Genomic DNA, 21,906 nt, shown 5'->3' on the forward strand with positions numbered 1-21,906 from the left:
AGAGCCTTCTCTTCTCCAGGCTTAACAACCCCAACTCTCTCAGTCTTCAGAAGAGAGAAGTTCCAGCCCTGTAACCATTTTTGTGGCCCTCCTCTGGATCTGCTCCAACAGATCCGTGTCTTGTGCTGGAAATGCCAGAGCTGGATGCAGCGCTATGGATGGAGTGTCACCAGAGCAGAGCAGAGGGGCAGAACCACCTCCCTTGACCTTCTCCCATGCTGCTTTTGCTGTAGTTCTGAGCTGCGAGTGCACATTGACGGGTCCTGTGCAATTTTTTACTGACCATTGTCCCCAGGTCTTTCTCCGCAGGGCTGCTCCCTATCCCTTCATCCCCCAGCCCACACTGATCCTGGGTATTGCCCTGACCCAGAAACAGGACCTTGCGTTTGGCCTTGTTGAACCTTATGAGTCAATTCAATGGAGTCCAAAAAGAAACTGTTAAATGGGTCAGCCAAAATGAAAATATATTCTGTTGTCTTGTGAAATGTATTCAAGGCATACATTGAATTGACCATTTAAAAAAAAAAAAAAAGGAATTTTTTTCAAAATTGATAGTTATGTATGTTCAGTAATATCCATAAGAACTTTGCCAAGGGATTTTGCACATACTGTTGTTTTGACACTTTTTAAATTATGTCAGGTTTTATTTTCTTATTGCCTATTAAGTCTCCTGTTATTCCTCTGTAGGTAAGAAATCTCTGCTACATGGTAAGCAGGAGAGAGAAACTGAAGTTGTCCCACAGTAAAGTACATGAACAGGTCTTCAATTTGCAAGTCCAACTCATTAATCAGGAAATCGCTGCAGGTAATCATATAAATGTAAAATATTTACAAATTCTGCATGTATTTAAACTAAAACAGTGTGTTCTCTGTGTGTTCCTGCTTAGTGTTTTTAACACATAAAACTGCCTTGAAAAACTTTCTTCAAGTACACAATCAATGGAAGTAACAACACACAGAGAACTCTTTAATCTCTTAAAATATTTACTTGAATATTTCTTTATTTTATGGCCGTTCCCAGTATATGCCTATTGCTTATTATTACACTGTGGTATCCAGATAGCAGAAAGGAACTGATGATGATCTCTTAGGTTTTTGCTTCCTTGGGCTACTGGTCTATGGCACTGGTTCCCCACAGCAAGCTCTGCACTGGTACTTGGTTCTCCAGCTGAGAAAGCTTTTTTTTCTTGCTGTCAGAAGTTGTTTCCTTCAGGCAAGAGAGAAGAGTGACTGATAGGAATCACTGCTGTTCTCGTGGTGCCTCACGAGCAGCACAAAGAGGCATTTCTTAGCTTACCATCTGCAGTTGCTCTCCTTCCTTCAAAAAGAGTTTAAGTACTCTTGTTATTAATAGTGACTAGTAACTGTTTAGGAATGCTGAGGTGCCAAACCCCATTCTGCCCTTCACTTCTATAGCAACTTTTTGAAATAAGGAGCACATTTTGAAAGAGGAGAGTATGCATTACAGTGTAATTAGTGTGGGATTTTTAATAGGGAGGGCAGCTATTTTTCTGTGCCAAGTTAAGATCTCTCTGGTCTGTCAAAAAACATATTGTATTTTTAATGACTAGTTTAGGATGAAGTCTTTGTGCTTTTTTTTCTCTACCCCTGAAACATGGATAGGTTTCATTAATACTGATAAGATAGGTTTTTTGACCTGTTTTAAATAAGACTAGTATGCTGTGGAAGCAGCAGTACTCTGAAGCACTTTGATTTTGTGTTAATGTATTTTAGTAGAAATATCTACTAAATTTATTTTATGTCTTTACAAACACAAGTGATTTTTTTAATGATTATTAGAAAAGCTTGATAACTACTTTGCAATGGGTGCCATATGTGTATAATATCATAACGACTAATATATTGGGGTGAAAAGACTTTTCAAGCATAGAGAATTTTATAATACAAAGCAGAGAGTTGAACTCAATCCAAATTGAAACTCAGTTTGAAGCATCGTTTTTTGTTCATCCAAAACTGAATATGAACCTTTTTTACAGCTTTGTTGGAACTACTTCAGTCATATCTCAAAACTAGTTCAATTCACTGGCTGAAAGCCCTGTAAAAAGGGCACGTTGTTGTTTTTTATGGAAATGCTTAAATGCTTACCTAAATTCCAAAGTGGTGGTTAATTTGGTACAGTTTTCGTTATCCCAGCTTCTCTTTAATGTCCTAAAATCATTTCACACTAATTGTTTGCAAATGCTTCTTACTGTTGCATGACCTTATAATGGACTATAAAACTTGTTATGGATAAAAAAACCAAATTACCCATTTTAAAAATGCCTTTTTTTTTTCCCTGCTCCCTCATCTCTTTCTCCTGTAGGCCATACCCTGACAAGTGCACTAGAGAACACACTGTTCTATCCACCTCCCAGGATCACCCTAAAGTTAAAAATGCCCAAATCAGCATTAGGAGATTGCAAAAATAACTCGCTGAAGCCTGGCAACAGACCGCTTTCTCCTGAAAACAACAGTACTGTTTACAGCAAACGGAGTGTGCCGATGTCAAAGGAATCATTTGAAATTAAAGCAAAATCTTACACCAGGTATCAGCACGACAGCAGAAGTAATGGGTTGCTGGCAGGGATCGGCAAGCCTCGGAGTGAGGCAAAGGATTCTGGTCCCACGCAGATGATGGAGTTTCACCGGAGTCAGCCGTCCGGGAAGCCTTTAGCGCTCCAGGCTGCTTTGCATGGACAGTCTTCCATTGGGAATGGGCGGGTGCAGCAAGAGAACTCAAGGCTGATGGCCAAGTCCAATGGTCTGATGGGCAGGGCTGGAGACGTGAGCCAGAGAGACAGCTCCAGCCAGACGCCCTATGAACAAGAGTCCATGCTCACAGCTCACTTGGCCAGCCAGAGCGGTTTCAGAAAATCCACCATAGAACATTTTAGCCGGTCCTTTAAAGAGGCTACCAATAGTCTAGTGAGGACCACGGAAGATCTCCGGTGCTGTGAAAAGCCAACAAGAAGACTTGCAACAAAAGATCGCTTGTGGAGCAAGCAGACACTTGAAGGTGCTCCATACCAGGACAACGATGGGTACTGTCCTGACTTAGAGCTGAGTGACTCTGAAGCAGAAAGTGATGAAAACAAAGAGCAAGTGAGGTTAAGACGAAGTAGCTCAGAGAGAGAAAGCCCAAGTAAGGACTTTGGAAGAGATTGTCACAATAGAAACAAAAAGAATATGATTTCTCACAGTTCGGTACAAAGGTGATTAGAAGCCCCCACGGGGTAATTCAGCCTTTATGTAGTCCCGTGTACCAGTGCAAAGCTCGTTATCAAAAGGTTCCAGAAAATATTCTAGGACCTATGTTAGGAAGAGCTGCAGTAGGGGATGGGGGGAGGGGAGAGAAATCAGAATAGTTTTGTTCAACTGTGAATTGGTTTGCAGTCTTCGCAAGGTTAGCTCAGTTGTCCACAAAGTCATGTGGAAATCGTGTGTTTTACTAGAGGGTAACATCTGGGAGAGCACGAAGTGGTTAATCTTTGCATAAATTCAGGAAACCGCTTCCCCCTTGCCAGCTTATGTGCAAGGCAACGTGTTCGTGTGAAGTCAGTGTTGTGATGGTGGACAGATTTTAAAGAAGTCCTTGCATTGCTCTAATTTGTTGCAAGAGACTGCAAACGGAGACACTGAAACTGCATTCTTACAGCACCTGCAGCATGGCTTTGATCCAGCAATGCACTTGTGGATGTGTTAGGAAGTTAAGCATCTGAAAAGTCCTGCTGGTTTCCCCGGGAACCATTGTGCTCAGATCTCCGAGCATATGCTGGTGTGCTCTGCTGGATCAGGCCCTAAGTGACTACTAAGTGACGATCCCCTTCTGCAGGAGCTTTGAACTGCAGTGGCATTTGCAGGCTCCTTGCAGAGGGTGGAAGCAGGTCACTGGCGCTGCCAAACTTGCTGACCTCTAGACGTGCCCCTGTTCCCTGCTTTTGCTGAAGGTTTTGTTTCTCTTCACAATAACTTGCTTATTTTGTAAATATAAAACTTCTAGTACTTCAGTTTTTTTAATCTCTGTACATAGTTGCTTGTTGTGGGATGCACTTGTAAATATTTTACCCAGCTAACAAGTACAGATGGCTAATTTTGTGGATAGTGTTTACAAAAGTAGATGTACTACTTCAAAGAAAAATGCTATTTGACACTTACATTTAGGCAATCACCGGTGATGCCAGGTTCCTCTTGAAACTGAGATTTCATATCCAGAGGTGTTTGTACCTGGTATTTTTAAAGTTGGCTGAATTTGAAATAATTTTGGCTAAATTTTTTTTGCAGGTGCAAATTTTCAACCCTAGTTGCCTGAACACAGGCATAGGAGCCTTCTGGCATCTAGGTCTGTAAAATTTTAACCAATCAACATTTGGAGTATGGGTTTTTTAATTGCTGAAAATCTACTATTTTATTAAGCTGCTTTTCAACCTCTGGATCAGTTGCTGTTTCCCAGTCTAACGCATTTTTGGTGTGTCCTTTAAAATCAGCAATCGTTAAATAGTGACTGAAGTTCAGCCAGTATTGAGGAAGCGAGAAGGGAAGGGAATCCCTTTCTGTTTGTTTCAGTGACAGGGGATTTTTCTTTAAATGCAAACTAACTTCTTGTTTTCCAGATGATGTTGTGTTGATCAAGAAGTAACTGCACTGTTTTTCTCTGAAATGCTGTACATTTCATAAATACGCAACATCCTCTGTCCCCACATCACTGGCTGAAATGGCCCATAGGTTGTATAGGGCATGTCATACAGCTCCTTTCTGTTGAGGGTTCAATTTTGTCTGGAAACAAAAGGTGTTCCCCACCCAGCGTGAAGATGACTATGCAGAATCCAAACAGCAACTTGTTTTTCTTCATGGTTTTAATTTATTGCTTTTAGCTTGGGAAATGGCAACGACATTTTCAGATTTGTTTTAAACTTTGAAATCTCCCTAGTTGCAATAGGACTAGCAGGTCAGGGGCTGGAGGACTCTTCAGTAGTGAAATAATAATAAAAAAAAAGGTATACTTGGCAAACCTGCTCTGTTTGCTTCATGCATCTTAATTTTTTTTTTTACTTTTTGATTTTATGTATATTTGTGTAATTGATCTTTCTAGAGCTGTATCTTCAAAATTATTTCATTTGGTGTAAATATGCAGTAGCATTTTAGGTTTCCACATATTTTATTTTAATGGGAAATGCTTTGTGTTCTAAGCCATGGGTCATTCAGAAAAAGTAAACAAATATCTATTCATTTGTATTCTGGTTCTGATTCTCTTAGTTCTCCTTCAATATTTATTAGTAATCCTCTCTCACTGGTCTTGAAATTTTATGAAGCTTTTATTGGGAACACTTACCTGGGAGGTCAGCAAAGTGTTCATATTATTTTGTGGCTGGAAGCATATGACAGAAGAGAGGGAAAATGGTGCTTTAGCAAAACTCAGCGTTTCTGCTCTTCTAGGGTTATCAATTCAGTTGTTTCCAGTCTGGGCAATGGTTTTGCTAATTTTTACATGATCTTAATAGACATATGAAGGAGCCCTTGGTTATGTAGTTCTCAAGTATTGTCCCCAAAGTGCATTTGCTAGTTTTTATTGTGCGTTCGGTGGCTAACTGTTTGAAGTATTACCTCTTAACTTTATTTGTCAATTTTTTTTGTGTTTTTGCATTTTGTTTTATATATATAAATATATATATATTCAATTTTCCAAGATGGACTCGGTCTTTTTCAGATGTCCCCTTTTTACAAGTACTTTTTCATTAAATTATGAAACTGCTAACAATATTTTCATTTGTTGTGATTTATTCAGGGCTTTTCCCTCTGTGTCTGGCAGGTTGTGAAACTCGTCAGTACTGTGTCCATCAGGAGTAAATTATTTCTGCAGATCTGGCAATGCTTTAACAAGTTAAGTATCCAGGAAAACCCTTCCCCTTCAGCATCCCAAAAAAGAGTCGCTGAGCACTAATTTGCTGTGTATAGCAAATAGTGCAAGCCTGGCTTTTGTTTCTGCCTGGCTGAGCAAATGTAGCAGACTATTTGCTGCCCTGGCCTCACTTTTCAATGTATTTGCTTATGCTGTAGTATGGCTGGTTTTCCCTGGTTGGACAAAGTGGGTTATAGAGGAAGAGCTGTAGCCAGGCCTTCTGTCTGATCCCTCTTCTTCCCACAGACGTGCACAGCTAAACACAGCCCGCTATTGCCCTGTATGTGCAAAGGACTAATCAGTGCAAGCAAGTTCCTGGGTTGATGTTTCATGTCAGTTTAACACCGACTTTTGCTGTAGTTCCCCCTGCTCCCACAGGCTGGTGCTGTGATGTACCTTGCTGTCTGAGAGGAGCTGGTCTCTGTGCTAGAGCAGGGAAGAAGGCAAGAGGAAAAGGAAGGTGGAGAGAAAGGAGTGGGTGTAGCCGCACAACTGATCCGATAGCATCCTTTGTGCTCTGACCGGCTCTGCAACTGGCAGCATCCAAGACGGATGGGGAATTGGCAGTCTGGGTGTTGCAGGCAGCAGTGATCCTCCCTGCCAGCAGTGGGTCTGGCAGCAACAGAGTGAGTGGAAAGCTGAGCAGCCAACATGCTTGTGGCCTGGTGTACAGGCAGGAGTGACTGAGCAGGTGGCCCTAGGCAGGCTGGGACCGGAGCTGGAGATAGGCTGGGTGAAACGGAGCTCAAGTCCCTCAGCTGAAAAGCAAACAGGAGGTAAAAAAGGGTGGAAAGGCGGTAAAGGTGCAGACAAAAGCGAAGAAAAATCAGCACTAGGAAGAAGCAGTAAGTGTTGGACTGTCAGCTGTTTTTCAGGACTAGGATTTCTTCTTCCCTGAAGGCGATCTTGCAATAAATTCCAGCAACAGACTTCCTTTTTTTTCCTTTCTGGTTGGTGGCTTCTAATTCCCTGTGCAAATACAGTCTGCTTATGGCTGGGAAGTGGGAAAGACAGGGCCAAGAAAGGAAATTGGTATACTCATTATTTTGGAAACAGTTGCTGTTGGTTTGTAGAGTCTTTACAAATAGTTGTGGTTACTGGTTGATGGAAACTTGGGCCAAGCACTAACAGGGGCTGTGTGGTGATTCCCAGCACCATCATTTCTGCATTTGTGTTTCTGTCCTAAGAGAAATGTTTCTCGGTTATAATTTGCATGTGTCATTTGTAGAATGTTTTCTTTGCACCATGAATTCCAAACCATAGAGGGAGAAATTACAAGTGTTTGGATATTTAACGTAAGCCTGAAACATTCACTTGATTTTGATGTGGCACCGCTGACGACTCGGCCTGGATATACAGGCTGTGCTGCAGACGCATGATGTGTGTCTGATACTGGGAGGGACCGAGCGTTACCAAGTGTTCAAAGCCTGCCTCTGTGAGCTGCAAAGATAATCCAGCGAAACCACTCATTTTGATCGTTGGGAATTTTGATGATCCCAGTGCTTGTAAAGGTTTAGCACTGCAGGGAATTGACACATCTAGTAGGAAAACATGCTTTTGATGTGAATTAAGGAACAAAAGGAAGCTGCTTGCACAACCTGGGAGCTTGGCATGTGAGGGAAAAACACCGGGGAAGGGCAGAGATGGAAAACAATGGAGTGCCTCAATGCAACTTCTTTAGGAAGAAGTGAAGACTCACAGAATTTTGGGTTCTGGTTTCATGAGAGATGCCATGCTACTGCTGCTTCTGAACCTTGTGCCCGCTTCAGAGCTCAACAGGCTATTACCCCTCCTGGGGTGCAATTCTGCAACATATCCCTCTTGCACAATTGATCCTGGGATAACTGCTGCCAGGCTCTGCTCCTAACCAAGTCAGCACATCTGTAGTGATGTGACAGAAGTGGATTAAAGTGACTGCAAGCAAAGCTTTCTGAAAGAAAATGTTACATAGCAGTGGGGGTAAGTTGTTTGAAAATAGCAGATGTGCATGCCTATTTCTGTTCCTCAAGTTAACCCCTCTGCAGATAGCTTGGATAGGTTTGTGACTACATGGTTAAGGAGAAGCAGCCTCAGATATTTGCTCATTAGTTTCCCTGCCTCTGTGTATACAGCTTCCCCATAATCTTTCTTTTTCCAGTAGGCTTCTTTCGTGTGGGACAACCTCCTAGATCCACCTTGCCCTGCCCTTTCTCCGGGACTCTTCTTTTGTTTCAGGCTGGGCAGACCCTGCCTGCCTTCCCATTGCTTTCTCAGCAGCCCTGAAGCCGGGTATCTGCCTCGCCTAGGCTGCCTTATCTGATACATTGTTTTAAATCTCTAGGTAGGCTCCATAATGACACCTTTATGGTAGCTTTTGGCTTAACCATCCTGAAGACATTTTTTCCAGTTTCTGTTGTTTTTCCCCAAGTGCTGCCCCACCCACCCTCACCCCAGCCAGGGAAGAGCACTGGGCAAGGCAGGACACATTAGGGTGGACAAATTAGTGTGCTGAGGAAAGATTTGAAACCTAACACAGCAACGACATTAAAGGAAGATGCTGTCAGGAAATCTCCTGGTCATCTGAAAGATCTTGAACCTGTGACACAGACATCAAGATATCACAGAATGGTTTGAATTGGAAAGGACCTTAAGGCTCATCCTGTTCCAATCCCCCTACCATGGACAGGGACACCTTCCACTAGATCAGGTTGCTCAAAGCCCCATCCAACTTGACCTTGAACACTTCCGGGGATGGAGCAGCCACGACTTCTGTGGGCAACCTGTTCCTGTGTCTCACCATCGTCAAGATACGCCACTCTTTTTATTTTTTGTGGTCTCAGCAACTGCAAGGAGACCACTGGAGTAGTATCTATAAAAAGAAAAGGTGTTATATGCCATTTGAGAAAATGGCTCTGGTTATACCTTTGGAAGTGCAGGCTCTAGTAAGGGATTGAGTCATCAGAGGGGGAAAAACATCCCTAAACTAGCCCACCCACTTCGCCTGAAACCTTGGTGTCTGGTTGCATTCCTTTGTAGTTCCATCTCCCTTATCTCAGAAGGGCGGTGCTGAGTAGTTTGGGAACCCCAGTCACTGGCATTTTAGGCTCCATTTGCATCTGGTTGAATAAAGCCTGGCCAAAGTACTTTCCTTCCTTAGAACTGATGGCTCAGCTATTGTTCTGTTGTCTCCTCTAAAATGGAGTAGGGGCATTGTCTTATTCTTTTCCTGATTATTCCTTCTAGAACAAGCCAGACGTCTCTCCTGGCTTAAGGAAGCACAGAGGCCTCAAAGCTGGATGAGCCAGGTGATGTAAGATACTAACAAGCAAGTTGTAGTTTACACTCGTTACAAATGGCTAATACATAAACCAGACTTTCCTCAAATTGTCTGGTTTAAATTAAGCTCTGAGCAGTCACCCTAAACCTGCAGTTAATTTGAATATTTCTGATTTGGACTAGGACAACTTGCATGCCTGTAAGCCACAAACACTGAAAGCACTGTTGCTAAATCAGCTACTTGAATGAAAGATGCTGCCTTCCCTGAAGTCCTGGCTCCCTTGCATGGCTTCTGTTGTGACTGTAATTTTGCAGCTGCTGTAGCACAAATCAATGCTCTTTTTTTTTTAACCTGAGGCAAGCAAAATGCAAATCCAGGTCACGTGGGGTACAGAGTGCAGAAAAGTAAGGCATTAATGAAAAAATATCTTGGCTGTGCTTCACTGAAGAATAGCTTTCTGAAGCTCCCTGTTGCCTGACTGCTCCTGGTGCAGAGCAAAGGCCTGCACAGGCACCAGCTGGGAACTCTGAGCTTGGTGAGGTAGCTTCAGGTGGCAGGACCTGGCACTTGTGGGTGCTTCTGTGACAAAGAAGTTGGAGGTGCATGTGTGACAGTGTGAGGGTGTTCATGACAGACTTGAGAGACTGGCTGCACTGAAAGGGGTCATGATGTTTGCTCATAGCACTACTTTCTCAAGTAAGAGATGGTTTTTCATGAGCCTCTAGCCAGTACATAAGAAATTATGCTGAAATAAGTCTGCATAATAAACTGTGGTACTGCTGCTGGTTCTGAGAGAAACTGGACTATAAAGGCTAAATACTTCAATACGACTTCATGGAAATTTGGTGCAATCTTTCTTAGGATTCCCTTTTTGAGATTCTGAATCCATTCTGCATTAACTTGTGTGATAGTGGTGTTAGACACATAAATTAGTCAACGGGCACAAGTTTGCTGCTGCCACCTTCTCCCGAGGACACATGTGCAAACAGGAAAAGGGAGTACTTTGGCAAATGTTTGGACTGTTATGAGTGTTTAAATACACAGTTGTGATCATCCAGACTAGTAAACAGTTGAGACTTCTCAGCAGTTTGATTTCTCCTGGACCTACTTGTTGCTTACTAACAAATAAAAACTTGATCTGGACATGCAAGTGAATTCCAAGAACTATACTTGTCTGCAAGGAAGTGCCTGGCAGTGCTAACTCTTGCTTTCCAGCCAACTGATTGCAGGGACTGATTTTGTATTTCTACCTCTACTCTTGCTTGGCGTTTTTTGGTTTGGCTTGTCCGTCCATCTGTCCCCCCCTCAAATGCAGTGCCATCTGCTAGTGGTGAATTCTCATGTGCCTGAATGGATTTAACAGCAGGATTGCACTGAGGTAGTGGCTCTTTGGGCTCCACTGTCCTTGGCTTCACAGTCCCTGCTCTCGGCTGCACCTTGCCCATCTGAAGAGAAGGTTTGACAGACTCCCTGTTCAGAGGCAGCTGTTAAGATACAGACATCTGATATGTGACATTTGCACTTCGTACCAGGCATGGATAAGGCCTAAGCCCTCTCACCTTCCAGCAGGGAGGAGAGGACTAGCAGTAGTAAAAAAAAAAAAAGGCTAAAGGTGACAGAAGAAAGAATACTCTAAAGATGAAGAAACAGCAGGATCAAGCTCATAAAAGCAGAGAAGAACAACTGTGACTTTGGTTTTTGCTTATGCTCATTCCTGAAGTCTCTTTATAGCCCCTGAATTAATCCACCACCTCTTTTTGCCTACAGTCCTTAAAGGTGGGGGGATTTTTCCAGCTCTGTGGCACACTAGGCTGTTCTCCAGAACTGCTGAGCATTTCCTGACTGGCAAGAAGGGTAATGGCTTCTGGCAGGCTCAGGGAACCTGTAGGCTGGGGGAGGGTTGTCACTTCACCTTACCAAGGCCTCCTGCATCACAGATCTACTCTTTCTGTTCTTCATGGTTGTGGATGTTAAAATTCCACTTCCTGCTCCCTGCAAAGCAGGAGGAGCAAGCATGTGATTTATCCATGTGGGATAAATGCTGACCTTCCAGTCACTTCCTTCAGAAGCCACGGAGGTACTGTGTGTGCTCTGTCAGTCAGATTTGGAGGCCACAGAGTAGCCACTGTGACTGCAATGCAACAGTGGGAATGGGAAGTTCCCAGTGGGGAAGGCTCAAGGAAGCACAACCTTTGGCACCATCTCTTCTGTGCTCTTCTTTCCCACAGTGAACTTGTACTGGCAGAAGACCTCAGCTGATGCTCTCTGTGAAGGCACCCCCCTCCATGGATTCCTCCCTGCTTCTACCTTTCAGCAAGCCTGGATTAGCCATTACAGAGAAGACAAAGCAGGAGTACTGTCCTGTGTAACTAGAGATCCAAGCTCAAAATACGTGGCACAGAGTTTGTGTTGTAACCTGGTGCTCGCAGAAGCTGTTAATTTTCTCCCAAGGTGTGTGCCAACACACAGCTTGTTTTGATGCCTCCAAACCATGCTGGCAAATGCTGAAGTCAGCAAGGAGCAGAGAGACTGGTGAGGTGGGTTGAGGGTGTGAGTATCTCCTGCTGCTACTAGATTCAGTAAGCTGTTGCATTGGCCAAGTATCCCAAATGGGGCCTCATAGTGTGCAAGGACAATGGGAGAGCAGCAAACATGGCTTAGCTTTGTAAGAATTGATAATTGTGCTTCATTGTACTTAATGAATTCTTTGCATACAGTTTTTTAAACCTCTGGATCTTCTTTCCTAGTTGTAAAATGTATAAAGAAGGAGAGATGTGGGTTTTTTTTTTCTGGATGTTTTTCTGTGTTGGCAGTTGCTGATAATTTGCTTGCCTCACATTTGAGATGAAATCCTTCTGTCAGGATTGTTGTATGACACAGCAGTAGAGACAGAAAGAGAAAATTCAATGCTAAGCACTGAAGTAATGCCATGCAAGCCTGTGAAATAAAAGCCTAGCTGCTCAGGTAAGGTTAATAAAGTTAATAAAGTTAATTAAGTTAATAAATATCACGTTAGTTGTCCATTGAGAGAAGCCTACATGAAAGATGTGCTGGTAAGGTCATGTAGGCCCTGAACTTTCCAAATATACCCCTGAAAGAGAAAAATGTGACCAAGTGCAGCCTGGGCTGTGAGCACCTGCTTTATGAATAAAGGCAACTGAGTAAAAATCTTTGCCAGGAGATAATTGCCAAGAGGAGAGTGTATGTTAAGGAACAGATAAAATCTGTAACAGGAGTTGTGCAGGCAGCTACCTGCTAAAAGACTATGGCTGTGTGCAGTGCCCCTCAAATAATGGGGCTGCTCCACATGCCAGCTCAAAACAAGAATCTGGATGTGGGAGACGCAACTTTAGGAGCAGCAAAGTTAATTCTCGTTTGTGAAGACAGTGGTGAGCCAGCCTGTGCCTGATTGGTGAATCCTGAGTTGCCAGGAGGAGACGCACAACACAAGGAGGAGTGAGACTGAAGTTGCTTGACATCACTGATGCCTACAGGGATAACCGAATCCAAGTCAAAAGGCAATATGTCATGGGGTGCTGAAGAGGAGAGCTGGGATTTAAAAAGCACCCTTTCCTTTATGATTTGAGGCCTGGGAGGTGAAGTGGTCATAGCACAGAGATAAGCAGGCACAACAGAGAACTGCATCTGGAAATTTTGATGCCAGCTGTTTGCCTTGCGCCTTTGGAAGTCATAAGGGCTTTACAACACAGGGAGTAAGATGGGGCTTGGCACATGGAAGGCCCAGGATTTCTGGATAACCAGGGAACTGCTGCAAGAGCTGTGGAGAAGGATCCCTGGTGCTGGAAGTTGGGGCCAAGGCCAAAGCACAGCAAGAAGGCAGACAGAAACCAGGCCTTTTGGGAATCAGCCTCTCGGGGAGCCGAGAAACTTTTCCACCGCGATGGGAAATCTCCCTCTTTTTCCTCCCTGCAGCTCTTGGAGGCGGGGGAGCCGAGCCGCTGCTGCTCGGGCAGCCGCCGCTCCCAGCTCCCCGCGCTGGCCTTACGGCATGGACACGAGCTTCCCGAACAGCCCGGCCTTCGCCCTCCCCGCCGGGCAGGACAGCCTGGCCCGGGCGGGGGACCCGCCCAGACGAGGGTACCCAAGGCGCGGCCACCGCCCTTCTGCCCTCCCCGCTATAAGAGCGGCGGCGGCGGCGGGACCTCTCCTGCGCGGCTGGAAGCAGGTAGGGCCGGCGGCGTGCGTGTGCGTGCGCGTTTTGTGATTATTCATTATTGCTATTAATTATGGTTAATTATTGTTGTTACGCTTCTCTCCCCTGTCCACAGGCAGACGTATAGGTAGATACACACGCGTGTGTTTGCACTGCACACCCTCGGCAGTGATGCCGCCGCGCCGGGCGCTGTGCCCGCGCATCCGGGCGTGTGGGGGCGGGCCCGCCGGCGGAGCGGCCTTGGCCTTTCCCTCCTGCACCCCCGATTTAATTTTTGCCCCCCCCCCTTTTTTCTCCCCCCCTTTTTTTTTTTTTTTTTTTTTTTTTTTTTTTTTTTTTTTTTTTTTTTTTTTTTTTCCCCTCCTTCTTTCGTCCCAGCAGGCCGGTGCGGGGGAGGAGGTGTGGAACTCGCACTGAGAGTCGGTGACGATTCCCTTCGCAGGCATGTCGTCCGTCAGGATCGAGTGCATTGCCAACGAGGGCTACAGGATCGGGGAGTCGCCCGTGTGGGACGAGAAGGAAGGCGCGCTCCTGTACGTGGACATCTCGGGTAGGAAGGTGTGCCGCTGGAGCCCGGTGACCAGGCAAGCTCAGGCCATCCCCGTGGGTAAGGAGCCGCTGGAAAACCCTCTGCTGCATGCGGGAGTTGTGTGTTCTGACTCCGCGCCGTGTCCCTCGGCAGCTGCATGGTGCTCATCTTCTGGAGACCTTTCCTAGGCCTACAGGACACTGGGGCTTTGCACAGACACTAGGTACAGGCCAGACTTAGTCCTGGGGACTTTCTTTATGGTTTTGTGGTTATGTTTGTGGTTTATGTTTGTGGTTATGTGGTTTTCGGTTATGTTTGATCTACAACTTCTTCCTGTAAGTTGTCCACAAGTAGCAAGTTGGACAAAAGTCCTCTTTTGTACCACATTGTCCCAGAGGTAAAGTTCCACTGTCGGTTTCTGTTGTAGTTTTGTTCTGATTTGAATGAGCAATGCTCATAACATTTTCTGTATTGTAAAAGATTTCCACTAGCAAATTAAGAAGTTGTTATATTTTAAGGTAACAGTATCACCAGCTAGAGTCTCAGTAGTTTTAAGTATTTATCCCAGAAAGGAAGAGATATGCTAACTCTCATAAAGAAAAAGTTGCAGATTTGCTGCTGGTGTGATAATGTAAATATTTGTCTGTCTGAAGACAGCTCCTTAAGTGGTTTCAGTACAATTTTTTTCTTATGTTCAGTAACACTTGGTGAAAATCAATTTTGCCTACCCATAAGCTACTGACATTATTCACAAGAAATTGATCTGGGCTTATCTACCCCTCAAATTACTGTGGTTAGCAGTTTTAGGTTGAGAGAAGACCTGATATTAATTTGGGAAATGTTGCTTCCCAAACTTATTTCTACTTAGCTTAGCTGAGGCAGTGTGCTTCTCCCGGCCTTTCCCCCCAACTTGACCTGCTCTCAAAGGTGTAGTCTTTTCATATGGCCTCCCTGGAGATGTGGAAGGGATAGAAGCTGAAGTAACTCCTTTTTTATTTTTTTTATTGTTTCCTCTCTTTAGTAATAAAATAGTTATGACTAATAGCTGTGCCTTTGGGAATACCATGGCTAAAAGACACAAAAAAAACCCCCAGGCAGCCTAAGAATGTCATACTCAAGTAGTGGGTTTCCAAAGTGGAAACTAAGAGAGAAATTACTCGTTACTAAAATGTACGGAGAATTACAACAACCACATGCTTAGCAACAACGTCAAATGCCCTTTTTAACTCCACAGGGAAAACACTGCTACACACATAATTGTGCCTGGAGGGGAGACCCTATGGTCAGTTTTCTTTTTGGTATAAAATGGTGCTACAAATAAATCAATTCCTGCAGATGCTGCTATAACAAAGCCCTGCAGTGTCACAGTGGACTGAGCTGGCTGCAAGGGCCAAGATGCTCGCTTGCACTGTATTTGTGCAGTGAACAGCAGGGTGTCTATGTCTGGATACACCCCTTTCCTCTGCAGTGCTTATTCAGGAAGGTATGGGACTGTTCTTGTGTAGGGGCACCTGGGGAGCTGACACCTCCAGGAACAGCCAGTCAAGGGTGTGTGGACTGCTGTGCTTGGGGGCTGCTACTCCCTGGATAGGAGGAAGGCCCTGGGGGCTGCCCAAGTGAAAGGGCTTATGGGAGCCATGGCCCCAGGTGTTTTCCTGGGAAAGCAAATGGAGAGTTGTGTTCCCATGTTCTGCTAGCAGAGGCCCTACTGGTGGTACAGGCAGAAAAGCACTTTTATTGATGTGGTTACTGGCAATCCAAAGAGCAGCAAAATTACTACGTGTGGCAGGTGCCACATGGCTGATGGGACTCTGCTGACCTCTGTGCTGGCACAGGAAGAAGAATTGGCACCCAGTGTAAATGAGCCCAGACCACCAGCAGCCTCTGTAGTGGGGTCACACACCTCTAGGACATGGAGCTGCTGGAGTTGAGCTTGCAGTCAGGTGGGCATCTCAACTGCTGGCAGTAAATAGCATTCAGATTTCTGGCAGAATGGTACCACTGCCAGGGCTCCAAAGGGAAGGGACATCCCGAGCCATGAGCAAACAGCCAGAAAGGACCAGTTCCTCTTGGCAACAGTGGTGGCTGGTTGTAGTTATAAGTATTTGTGAAACTATTACCTAATTATACCCCTGCAAAGCTATAAATACAAGAAATGTTTTATTTTTTTTAATTATTAACTTGGTGATTAGTCTCATGTATATAAAATATTATACCAGACTTTATTGCCCTGCCTGAAGTTATTATTCCTTATATTGCATCTGATTGTAGGCTTTTACAGAAATGTTATCTTCACTGGGTTTTTTTACTAATTCCTTTATAATAACCTGCAATTGAGGTTTTATGCATAATAGCTCAAGTGAGTGTAAATTAACTGTGGAGTATACACTAGTTTTCTGTTTCCCTTTAACTCTTGGAAGCTCTGCCACTCCTTGGTGTGGTTTTGGTGCTGCTGGAGGCATATTTGAACTGCACAGCAGAGTGTGGTGCAGGAGAGCGGCTCTCCTGCCCAGTGTGGCCTGTCCCAGTGCAGAGATACTCTTGCCTCCATCAATGTAGGGCTGATTTATGCAGGAGCTGTGCTAAACAAACACAGTTACTCCAGAGCTCTTGTGGCAATTGATTTTTCCTTTGTGTGGGGGGGAACCCACACAAAGGATGTAAAAAGGATGTAACCTGATGTAAAAAGCCCTGTCCCCCCTTTAATGCCTGGGGTTTTTTTTTAAGCATCTAGCTGAACCAGATGCTGGTAATGATTATAGCTCCTGGGAGCAGTGGTAATACTTAAGTTTCTTGAGTTTATATGTCCTAATAAATGCTGATACCCTTCATAGCAACTTGCTGTATACATTAAGTATGCACTCTTAGCATGACCTAATCTGTTTCTATGTATTTGGACTTCAATTTGTTTGATAGAAAAGTAGGTTGTTTCTCTTGCCTGTGGTTTCACTGAGTTCAGTTTGCATGTCTAAAGTGGGCAGAAATGTCTTGCCATAGCACATCCCTCTTTTCCATTTCACCCTGTTTCTAGATGCTCCTGTGAGCTCTGTGGCTCTTCGGAAATCTGGAGATTATGTCATCACTCTGGGAACCAAGTTTGCTGCTTTGAAGTGGAAAGAGGAGCAAGTAACCACCATTACTCAAGTGGACAAGGACAAACCGAATAACCGATTCAATGATGGGAAGGTGGATCCCGCAGGGAGGTATTTCGCAGGTATGCTGCAGGGAGGTTCCTTCCCGCTGGTGCTTGTTAGGTTTTGGTGATAAGATGCAGTGATCAGTTGTAGATGCAGCAAGTTTTCCTTCATACTTAAATGGTGGGGGGTTTTTTTGTCTTCAGAGTTTAATCCCGTTTACAAATCTGTTTGTATCACCTGGGCACCATCTAATCAGGACTGTTTTTTTAAAAAGAGACACACTATTCAAAGTCTGCCTAGTTTAAGACATGAGCTTTGCCTTCTCCCTGTTGGCTGCTTGTTTTGAATACTCTCAGGGTGCCAATAGAAAGTACTTTTCCAGTTAGCAAGTTATTATACTGTGTGTTTTGTTCTTCATAAATCAGAATTTATAGATCGTATTTCTAAAAACTATGTGACTGTTTATACTGGAGAAGAGAAGGCTCAGAGGGATCTTACCTGTGTATAAGTACCTGATTTGGGGGGGTGGCGAGGGAGTAAAAAAAAAGATGGAGCCAGGCTCTGCTCAGTGGTGCCACTGATGGGACCAGAGGGAGTGGGCACGAACTACAAATCAGCAAATTCTGTATGTACATAAGAAGACTCTTCTACTGACGATGATCAAAGAGCGGAACAAGTTGTCCAGGGGGGCTGTGGGGTCTTGATCCATGGAGATCTTCAAGACCCAACACTGGCCTGAGGAACCTGTGGTGTCTGACCCTACGCTGAGCAGGGGGTGAGGTGATCCTGGATGGTCTCCAGAGGTGCCCTCCCACCTCAGCTATCTGTGATCCTGTCCTCCTGTTTTTTAAAACACCGTTCTGTGCATCTGCTCTATAGTTCAGTCCCCAAGCTTACCTTAGCTTGCATTTACCCAGCCTCTCAAGAGCCAGTCTCAGCTGCCAACTTGAAGTTGCAAAGATGAGATTTGCTTTTGAAGAGGCTTTAATGTAAGACTCATTGAGGGAGGAGGTAACTTTTTCCAGTTTCTCAGCTCTACAAGACATTAAGATTTGTGGGAAGTTAAATGCTGACCACACCTTTCTTAATATATGAATGACTGAATAAAACATTTTGCGGGAATCACGCTGCACACTATTTCTGCCACAGTTCAACAAAACCCCAGAGACTATGTTCTGTCATCTTTTGCTGAAAGCAAGCACTTCAGAAATCTACCTTTCTTTTGCTTTTAACTCATTTTCTTCCTCAAATTTCAGAAGCCCCCCGCGCTGCTCCCTTCTACATTGTGATTATCATCATTGCGAGGGGCTGCCACCAAACCTGGAGGAGAGTCCATTCGCTCTGAACCTGCTTTCTCCCCTTTGGCTCTGCACAGGTACAATGGCTGAGGAGACTCGGCCTGCCGTGCTGGAAAGACACCAGGGCTCTCTGTATACACTTTTCTCTGACCTCTCAGTGGTGAAGCACTTTGATCAGGTGGACATTTCCAATGGGCTGGACTGGTCACTAGATCACAAAACCTTCTTTTACATCGACAGCTTGTCCTATTCGGTGGATGCCTTTGATTATGACCTCCAAACTGGAAAAATTGGTATGAATGACTGTATTCTAAAATAATTGGTTGTGCCTAAAGATTGTGATGTTTGTTCCTGTTCTGGTTATTATATAGAGATGATCAGAGCTTTGGGAGTGCTTCTTCAGTCACCTCTTGAGGGCAAAACAACAGAAGCCATATTAATGCCTATCTTCGCCTGCATAGGCTCCTGGCTCAAACCAGTCAGGGTCTGTTGGTAGCTCTATAAAGTATTTAAATTGCATGGCAGTTTGAGTAGTGATCTGTACTACTGTTACTAAACACAAGGCATATCTGATCTTCCAATGTAAAACCAGCAAAGTGTTTCTCATTTGTCTAGGTTTCTGTGGCTGTGTGTTTCTTGCTACTGAAAGCATAGGCCATCTTGTAGTCTTGTACAAAACCTCTGCCAGCTTCTCTAAATATTTTTTTCACTTTTCACTGTCTTGTTTTTTAAATATAAGCTTTTAAATGAAGATTCTGCAGAAAGAACTGGGCAACAATGGGAAAGCAGTAACTCAAATTTCTTTCCTTTATTTAAAACAAAACAACGCCTGAAGGGCTTCTGCAAGCTTGGGCAAAAGAAAAAATTCCAGTGACTTGGACTAATAATTTGCTTTTGAGTACATGGACTGCAGTATTTTACTTTAAAAGAACCTAGCCAATTTGATGTTGAATTTTAAAACTGAATTTAAAGTCATTTTGGGCATAGAATCCTGTCCCAGTGTCTCTGTGCTATGGCTTACAACTGAATTTTTCTTTAGGAAATAGGATGCTTCTCCTCTCTCTCTCTCTCTCTCTCTCTCTTTCACTCTCTGTCTTTCTGTGGCAATCTGACAATCCCCAGGAGCAAAAAGGAAATTCATTAAAAATATTGCTGCATATGAGAAACATTGAAGTTGTCAGAGCATAAAATAAACAATGTTGGAAACTTGTGTTTAATTTTCTTTAATAACAATGGATAAAAGTTCAGATAGATTTGTTTGGTTTAGGTTGATAATATGCCTTTGAAATTGATGCTTTTCCTAGCTCTTGTGTTTATATAAACTCTGAGTTTATAGATCTGAAGGTCAGTTTTGTGTTGAAATAGTGATTATTGGCATGTTGCAGCAATCTGTTTGAAAAGTCTCCAGTTGGAGCAACTCATACTTCAAATTATCCAAACTGCTTTTAGAACAAATAATTAATTTTATTAATATATGTAACATTAATTTATTCAGTTATTCATTTGATATTGTAAGTAGGGAGCATGAGTGGTGCACTAGAAAATAATGCCAGAAAAAAGGATTATAATTTCAGTGGATAGAAACTATACACAGGCTTTCATGCTGGGAAACAACTGTCTCAGGAAACAGAGTAGCAGACACCATCTATTTCCTTTATAAGAAAAAAACTCAAGGCTTCAGCACAGCTTTTGAAAATAATAGTACAAATAACTTGCTGGGCTGTGACTGATAAAAATTTTAACAACTGTCTCGCTCAGTTGTCTGTTTTTTTCCTACCCTGCAGGCAACCGTAGGAGTATATACAAACTGGAAAAAGAGGAGAGCATTCCTGATGGGATGTGCATTGATACAGAAGGCAAACTTTGGGTAGCTTGTTATAATGGTGGGAGAGTGATTCGTCTTGACCCTGAGACCGGTAAGCCCTTGCAAAAGGTGGACTGGAACTTTGTGTTCAAGGAAAAAAAAAAAAGAAGAAATAAAAGCAAAGAATGAGAGGGTTTCCCCCCCCCCAGAAATGATATATCTGCTCTTTTTAAAAACACTACTTTTTTTTTTAATTATTATTTTAAACAATTTCATGCCCCTGCTCTCAAAAATTGCCTTTGTAAATAAGTCTTCTTTGTTCCCAGCATCTGTTGTGTTGGAAAAGGTAAAGTTGCTAAGGAGATCATCATTATACTTGTGAGTTGTTTGAATTGGCATTCTCTTACATCCTCCAAACTTTAGACCAGTGTTTACTTCATTGATAAATGATGTAAATGAGTAAGCCATGAAATATCAAAGATGACTAAAGCCATTTTTGAGCCTTGTTTCTTCAGCATATTATATTATTTTGGATGGCCTACTGAGTTTAATACAATTCCCACATGACACTGATGCCAACAATATATTTTTTATTGTTGAAAATAATTTAAAATATTTCATTAATTCCACAGCATTTTGTCATTCACATAATAACATCTTGAGTGTGCCCATTGTCTGAGCCTGTTGTTCATTCCTACTCTCATTTGGACTTTAGTGGTGTGCCAGAGATGATTTACTATGGGTAAAAAACACATGTAAAGCATTTAAGGGAAGCTGAACCCCATTGCCTGCAAAGGGGCAATGGGTGAGAATAGGAGTGTGATTTTGGCAGATCCCAGGAAACACAAGTTTGCATAATGCAGCAGAGAAGCAACTGCGCTGAGCTGCATCTGGAGTCTAGTAGAAGGCTTAGTGTTTTGTGGGGCTGCAGATTCAGGGATGCCAGTGTCCCTTGATGCATTCTTGATCCCTTGATCCCTCTGCAGTGCACAGAGGCACTGGCACATGTGCACCAGGCAGGTCAGGCTGCAGCCTCACTTCTGACTCTACTGGAAGCTCTTACTTGAGTCTCAGGCTGTGATTTCCCCGTCACCTTTTGTTCTCTATCCATCCAAGGTCCTGCCAACCTGTTTGACTTCTGTTCTGCAGAGTCTGCACCCCAGCTTTAGGAAAACGAAGCTCCAGCTGGGAGATATCAGCAGCTCTGGGACTCGTTTCTGGTCCCACATCCTTCCCCTTTGGTGGGCAGAGTACTCCTTGGTGATATCCACCAGCCCTCCTGAAGCAGTAGACTCTATAATTTTTCCTCTCTGGTTCACTGTTTCTGTCTTCTTCCTCACTGGCCTTCACCTTCTTCCTTTTTTCACTTGTTTTTCTTCTCCGTTTTGGAGGTGTTTTCTTGTGGGAAAGCTAGAGGGAATAGTGGCCATAAGCAAATGCATAGGGATATACTAAGAATATTGACAGCAGAGTACATACCCCTAGTGCACTCCCAGTCTCTAATTATGCTCACAGCTGGATGAAATACTGACGTGTTGATAAGTACCATGCATTTCTCTTCTGTGAACCTGTCTGTCTCCCCTCACCCATGTAAAACTCATAACATCTGCAGGGAATAGTAGTACAAAGTTTCACAGGTTCAGTGTCCATGCCAAAAAGAGCCACCTTTTTCATGGATATCCAGTGATTACCTGCCGTCTCATGCTGTCGTTTTAAAGTGATTTCTAAAAATCTGCAATTTGCTGAATTCTGAATGAATCATAATTATTTAGGGAGATACCCAAGACATGTATGAAGAGAATTCCATGAAAG

At 43.6% G+C, this 21,906-nt stretch overlaps 2 protein-coding genes across 3 annotated transcripts in view; both read left to right on the forward strand.

The window, feature by feature from the left end:
- JADE3 (jade family PHD finger 3) overlaps positions 1 to 12,870 on the forward strand; it is a 72,254-nt gene extending 59,384 nt beyond the window's left edge. Inside the window, exons 11-14 of one of the 2 annotated variants that reach the window (XM_017818447.1) lie at positions 688 to 805; positions 2,324 to 3,142; positions 5,807 to 5,877; positions 11,381 to 11,403. In XM_017818447.1, coding sequence (XP_017673936.1) covers positions 688 to 805; positions 2,324 to 3,142; positions 5,807 to 5,844 — 975 coding nt within the window. In that variant the 3' untranslated portion in view covers positions 5,845 to 5,877; positions 11,381 to 11,403. Of the gene's footprint in view, positions 1 to 687; positions 806 to 2,323; positions 3,143 to 5,806; positions 5,878 to 11,380 lie in introns of both variants that reach the window. The other variant, XM_017818446.1, reaches the window with a different exon arrangement.
- A 464-nt stretch (positions 12,871 to 13,334) lies between these two features.
- LOC108498993 (regucalcin-like) lies at positions 13,335 to 21,161 on the forward strand. The gene is made up of 7 exons (XM_017818358.1): positions 13,335 to 13,338; positions 13,442 to 13,453; positions 13,769 to 13,933; positions 16,887 to 17,069; positions 18,368 to 18,583; positions 20,075 to 20,238; positions 21,081 to 21,161. The coding sequence occupies exons 3-7, from the start codon at positions 13,771 to 13,773 to the stop codon at positions 21,159 to 21,161; spliced, it is 807 nt and encodes a 268-aa protein (XP_017673847.1). The 5' UTR covers positions 13,335 to 13,338; positions 13,442 to 13,453; positions 13,769 to 13,770.
- The last annotated feature ends 745 nt before the right edge of the window (positions 21,162 to 21,906 follow it).

This window comes from Lepidothrix coronata, unplaced genomic scaffold, assembly GCF_001604755.1.
Source record: "Lepidothrix coronata isolate B3197 unplaced genomic scaffold, Lepidothrix_coronata-1.0 Scaffold68, whole genome shotgun sequence".
NCBI lineage: Eukaryota > Metazoa > Chordata > Aves > Passeriformes > Pipridae > Lepidothrix > Lepidothrix coronata.